At 45.4% G+C, this 6,117-nt stretch overlaps 2 protein-coding genes across 7 annotated transcripts in view; one reads left to right on the top strand and one right to left on the bottom strand.

The window, feature by feature from the left end:
• The window catches only part of LOC106749888 (protein PIH1D3), a 28,771-nt gene extending 27,176 nt beyond the window's left edge, over positions 1-1,595 (bottom strand). For 3 of the 5 annotated variants that reach the window (XR_001374893.1, XR_001374892.1, XM_014629799.1), the window contains exon 1: positions 99-1,546. Coding sequence is in view for 3 of the 5 variants with exons in the window: in XM_014629799.1 (XP_014485285.1) it covers positions 99-213 (115 nt within the window). In the remaining 2 variants the exon portion in view is untranslated. Of the gene's footprint in view, positions 1-98 lie in introns of all 5 variants that reach the window. The other 2 variants (XM_014629801.1, XM_014629800.1) reach the window with 2 other exon arrangements.
• A 37-nt stretch (positions 1,596-1,632) lies between these two features.
• Positions 1,633-5,316, top strand: LOC106749886 (lysine--tRNA ligase). Of its 2 annotated transcripts, none has more exons than XM_014629798.1 (8): positions 1,633-1,738; positions 2,197-2,332; positions 2,519-2,968; positions 3,095-3,340; positions 3,449-3,871; positions 4,120-4,313; positions 4,732-4,894; positions 5,073-5,316. In XM_014629798.1, exons 1-8 carry the CDS (start codon positions 1,704-1,706, stop codon positions 5,172-5,174), a joined length of 1,749 nt encoding a protein of 582 aa, XP_014485284.1. In that variant the 5' UTR covers positions 1,633-1,703; the 3' UTR covers positions 5,175-5,316. The 2 variants fall into 2 exon arrangements, with proteins under 2 accessions (XP_014485284.1, XP_014485283.1); XM_014629797.1 differs by lacking the exon at positions 1,633-1,738 and adding an exon at positions 1,749-2,113.
• The last annotated feature ends 801 nt before the right edge of the window (positions 5,317-6,117 follow it).

Below are 6,117 nucleotides of genomic sequence, written 5' to 3'. Positions count from 1 at the left end.
GGGGGGAATTGGTTGCCGCGAGCGCAGAAACGAGCGGCTTTCAACAAAATTCGGTATTCACATTTCCATAACGGATCAGTTGCGAGCGCCAAACTCACCCAACTTTTTCGCGCCCGCCTGTGGTAGATCGTCCTCGGCGTCGGAATCATCCTCCGGCGGGCAGATCAAATTTCGAAGCGCCTCTAAATTCTGCGGACCGAAACAACCGTCCATCGCGATTCTCGAGAGAGACACGATTCTCTCTTATCTCTCACTCTTTCTCTCTCTTTCTCTCTGTCTCGCCACAACTCTGTTCGGAATCCTCGCCAACAAATCGACGTCGCTATGACGACGTGCTCGCCGATAAAGGCGGCCGATTCGAACCCGGCCTGAAAAATGTCGTGCGCGGCTGAACTATTTATTATTAAATCCGAACGCGCATCAACATGTCCCCGCAATTGCTATCGCTCGGATCACATAATTCGGCGGCCGAGATCGCCGATTGCCTCCGAGCCTGTCGATAGTTTTCCGACGATTGAACATCGGAGAGGTTTACAGGGGGACGTTCGATCGAATACGATTTAAAGGAGAGAAAGTAGTAGTCAAAATGGCGTCAAAATGACGAGAAAGCAATCGAATCATGATAGAAAAATGAGTTATTATTATAAATATTTTCTCATCATTTCGAGGTTATCGTGATTTTCTGTCCCACCCGGAGTGGCAACGAACAAACCCAAACACGTCTCGGCTGAAGGAAGCGGAATTCTTAATTCTCACGAACCCCAAATTCAGTTGTTATAACCAGAAATTCCGTCTCCTTCAAAGAGAAAACACGTTTGGTTCGTTCAGATAGATTGAGCCAAAATTCTTTCTTCATATACGTTGAAATTCGAATCTCGGAGAATGAAGAGATTCACTTCATTGATTTTCCTTGCGAAAAACAACGGGCGATTTCGAAGTAAATCGCGCTCGCTTGCGAATTACTCACCTGTGTTCATCGAGTTTATTATATTCACGCTTTGGCGAGTAGCAACGACTGTAAATTCGTGCGAACATCTGCGGCCTCGCAGCCGCAGCTTGATCGACGTGAGATTCGGAAGTGTATGCGGCAAATACGTTGCTTTCAGGTTGGTATACGAAAAACGACGGAACCCGAAAGGTCCTCCTCACATTGCGCGTGTGTTCCCGAACGCAACTTTGGTATCGCTCGAACGTAGAGATGGGCGAAATCATTGATGTATGAAAAAACATCGATGTTCGCTCATTGAAGATGGTATTACATCTAGAGGAAATGTTAGGGACTCTAGGAATTCTCTATCCGGCAGCCAATCGGCGTATTCTCCGAACTCATCGTACGACGCATCCCCAATGACTATTCTTCTCATATTCGGTTATGATTGGTCGATTTCTTAAAGCTTAAAGCTTACTACATTTTAATAATAATTCGAAGTTATGCAATGTATCACACGAATCTCGCGAGCACGAAATTCCTTCCTTAACAATTACGCAAGACTATCTCTCTCGTCTCACTTGCGCTTACGTTCCAGTCGTTCCTTTTAGCGGCAATCGGTGCAATAAGTTCGAGCGAGACAAAATATATTTGTCTCGTACTAACTTATCGTACGAATTCAACCAAGTGCGTCTGGAAAAAAGAACAGACCAAGTGTCGCTATAGTTTAGTGCTCGCTGGCACTGCCGGCTCCTTCCAACGCCGTTTTACCAACATGGCAGACACCACGGACGAGAAGCTGTCGAAAAAGTGAGTAGAACGTTCGACGCCGTGATTACCGCACGGTCGCGCTGGCAATAAGAGGTTATCCAAGTCCACGACGCTCCGGAGACTTTTAACGCGTGGCTTCACCACCACTTCCGACGTAGTCCGCGAGGACATGTAACATCGGCTCGCCGCGCACCACGTGCTGCTCCCACGTTGCTCCCCGGACACGCACTTTTTTTCTTCCCAGGTAACCGGTATCTCGCGAAGTGATTGAAACTCGAACGAACGCGCCGCGGTCATGCTCGGTAATTTGATCAAAGCTCGCGCTATTTTCGCGCAGCCGTTCGCACGAACGTGGCTGTTAGGTCACGAGGCAAGATTGCGTCAGACGCCCCTACGTCGCCGCTCCACGTCGACGTGCGTAACTCGACTCACTCGATATTCTTCGGTGCGCGAGTTGCACAGCTGGGAGAATGATTGAAGGGACCTTCCGATTACAGTGAGCTGAAGAGACGTCTGAAGGCGGAGCAGAAGGCCAAGGAGAAGGCCGAGAAGGAGGCTAAGGCAACGGTGGTTAAGGAACAAGCGAAGGACGCCGAGAAGAAGAACGATGTCGAGGAAGAGATCGGCCCAAATGTAAATAACTTCGTCATGAGTCGTTTAGGATATAAGTGTAGGATTGTATTGACAATTTTTATATAGAGAACTTCGATTCTTCTGCGTTTATTCGCATTCTTCGTGAACACGAATTTTGTGAGAATATCGTGCAAAGAACCGAGATCCTTTCATTTGGAAAATAAGAATAAATTTTCCATTTCTTAGGAATACTTCAAGCTCCGGACATCGACGGTCAGTCAGCTCAAAGCTAACAACGAACAACCTTATCCGCATAAGTTCCATGTGTCGACCTCCCTAGAAACATTCATCGAGAAATTCAGCAATGTCGTGAAGGACGGAGAAACGATCGTGAATGAGGTGCACAGTATCGCCGGGCGCGTCCACTCCATTCGCGGGGCCGGTGCCAAGTTGATCTTCTTCGATCTCCGAGGAGAAGGCGTCAAGGTGCAAGTGATGGCCAATGCGAGGAATTACAAAGACGGGGAGAAGTTCGCGACGGATATCACCAAGATCAGGAGAGGCGACATCATAGGCGTCGTCGGCAATCCGGGGAAGAGCAAGAAGGGCGAATTCTCCATCATGCCGCACTCTATTACTCTCCTAAGTCCGTGCCTGCACATGCTGCCGCATCTCCATTTCGGTCTGAAGGACAAAGTAAGATCTAATTTCGCAGAAAAATATTACACGATATACGACTCTTAGGTACGATACACAGTGTGCGTGATATATGCGGATACAATTACGTGTACAAGATTGAAAAGTATTTCTGTACGCAATCAGGAGACAAGATATCGGCAACGATACCTGGACCTCATTTTAAACAACCGAGTCCGGCAGATTTTCTACACACGCGCCAAGATAATCGCCTACGTACGCAGTTTTCTGGATAAACTAGGCTTCCTGGAGGTCGAGACGCCTATGATGAATATGATCGCCGGAGGTGCCACCGCTAAACCCTTCATCACCCACCACAACGAGCTCAGTATGGATCTCTACATGAGGATCGCTCCGGAGTTGTATCACAAGGTAATAAGTTTTTAACATTTCTTCATAAAACTTGTAGTCATTCATAAGACTTGAGTATAGAAAGCATAGAAAATCTGTGAAACATAGTTACGCATAAACGTTTGATAGATGTTAGTCGTCGGTGGGATCGACAGAGTGTACGAGATCGGCAGGCAGTTCAGGAACGAGGGCATCGACATGACCCACAATCCCGAGTTCACCACCTGCGAGTTCTACATGGCGTACGCGGATTACAACGACCTGATGGTCATCACGGAGGACTTAGTGTCCGGCATGGTGAAGACGATCCACGGCACTTACAAGATAGTCTACCATCCCGATGGGCCGGAGGGTGAGGAGGTAGAGATCGACTTCACGCCACCTTTCAAGCGCATTTCGATGATGAAGACGTTGGAGGAGGCCCTCCAAGTTAAACTGCCGAAAGCCGACCAGCTCAACACACCGGAAGCGACCAAGTTCCTGAATGATCTTTGCATGAAGCACGACATCGAATGCCCTCTTCCCAGGACGTCTGCAAGATTGTTAGACAAGGTAAGACTTAGGTTCGAGAGAACTTGCTTTCGGGGTCAACCTTTGTTCGGCAATTCTGACGGTAGACGATGATTCCGAGTCTTCATTTGGCAATCAAGGCCAATATATTATATATTGAAGCTATATAGTAAAAAAAAAGAAGAAATGTCTGTGATTTGCAAAGGATTGTAAGTGGAACATTATTTCCAATATTTCTCTTTGCAAATGCATTGCATCTGGCGTGTGCTACATCCTGATCTTGGTTGCAGCTCGTTGGAGAATTTATCGAGGAGAAGTGTGTCAATCCCACGTATATCATAGATCATCCACAAGCGATGTCTCCGTTAGCCAAGTGGCATCGTTCCGAGGAAGGCCTCACGGAACGGTTCGAACTGTTCGTCATGAAGAAGGAGATTTGCAATGCGTACACCGAATTGAACGATCCGTTCGTTCAAAGAGAAAGGTAGTGCAAAGTTTGCAATCATGCTGACCCAACAACGCGTTCGCAGCGTTTTAAGGTGAAATTGGTCCCTGATAATACTACTAGAAAGTTAATTCAACACGAAGAGTATCAATCGAATTTAGGTAATATTTATAAACTCGCCTAATATCCAAGTATTTTATGGAAAATATTAAAACGTCAAGTATTGGAGACTTTGCAGAATAAATATATGTTCATTTGCAAGATACATTTTTAAATGCCTTCATTTAATCTGAAAATTTCAACAAACTCCTGGAAAGTCAGGGGATTCTCGGGGATTTTTCTTTACGGGCTTCTTGAATAGACACCCCGAAAAGCGTCACGACAATGTAATTCCAAGCGAACCGTTTCGTTTGACAATTGTCTGATGAATTATAAACACTCGAAAATACGTGCACAGGTTCGAGCAACAGGCGAAAGATAAAGCAGCCGGCGATGAGGAGGCACAGATGGTCGACGAGACTTTCTGCACTGCTCTGGAGTACGGCCTGCCGCCGACGGCTGGCTGGGGCATGGGTATTGATCGCCTAACAATGTTCCTCACCGACTCGAACAATATTAAGGTAAGTATTTACAATGTAGATGCACGCTCTCTATCACTCTAAAAAAATGGCCGTGAAAGAAAATCAACAATTTTAAATCGCCCGTCTCTTTGCATAACCGAAATGATCTGTGAGAGAATATCAAAAGTTGATCGAGGAAGAACGACAGGAGAACGATATCTTATCGATATCTTTGTAGGAGGTGCTGCTCTTTCCCCACATGAAGCCCGATGAGAACCCAAATAGAATCAAAGATGTCATCGAGGATGACAATGCGCCGAATGTCAGTGGCGAGACGTAAGACGGTGGAGAAGCGATGTTATTTATTTAATAATAATGTGACGCACTTTTTCTTACCGTAGTGTAAGAATTTTCCTTTCTCTCACTGGATATAACCCGGTTTTTCCCAGAGAAATAAAGTTTTTTAAATTCGGTTAACAACAGTTCCTCACGTGTATCATAATTTATTTGATATCCGGTAACTACAACATATCGATTACACGATCGATTATTTACAAAATCGCAAGAACATTTGACAACAGCATCTCTCTCACCCACACACACAACACACACATACACACACCGATATTAGTGTCCCGCGTCTTTTAGAATTATGAACCGCTCTTGTTTCCCCCTCTCTCCCTCTTTTATATCGCTGTATCACACGGGTATAAAAACCGTTCAAGATTATTTCGAGATTACGTATAATCCAGGCTGACACTCAGATTATGATAAGGATACGTTGCCGCGACGATCAACAGTTTCCGCCGAGTTATCCGTCCTTTTCTTCCAACTTGGGAGAACGTTATCGATAAATTCGACAGTTTCAGACGTCACGTAGAAAAGTTGAAAAAACACTTCACTCATTGCAAAATGTGAATCGGAGTGACACGAAGATCCGTGGAGAATTGAGAATCCACCGATAGCCACAAGAGAGAGAAAGAACAAGACATTTCGCGCGGGGGGAAGGGGGCGACCCTGATACTACGTACACTGAAGGTTCTTCATAGGCGCAGAAATATTTGACAGACGTTCGGTATCTCGAAAAGACTTGCCACGTGAACAGGAGACATGCGAGTATGCGCAATAGAACAAAACACACACATACACACTCGTACGTCGGCTCTTTCCGAGCGTGAGCCGAAAACGTGAAATCTTAATAAGTACTTGCATAATTTGCTGGCAGCATCTTTTATATTGTCTGAGATATATATATATATATATATATATATATATATATATAT

Source organism: Dinoponera quadriceps, unplaced genomic scaffold (assembly GCF_001313825.1).
Source record: "Dinoponera quadriceps isolate SergipeBrazil2010 unplaced genomic scaffold, ASM131382v1 scaffold3290, whole genome shotgun sequence".
Taxonomy (NCBI): Eukaryota; Metazoa; Arthropoda; class Insecta; order Hymenoptera; family Formicidae; genus Dinoponera; species Dinoponera quadriceps.
The sequence above is the reverse complement of the archived record's forward strand: the minus strand, read 5'-3'. Positions and strand labels throughout refer to the sequence as shown.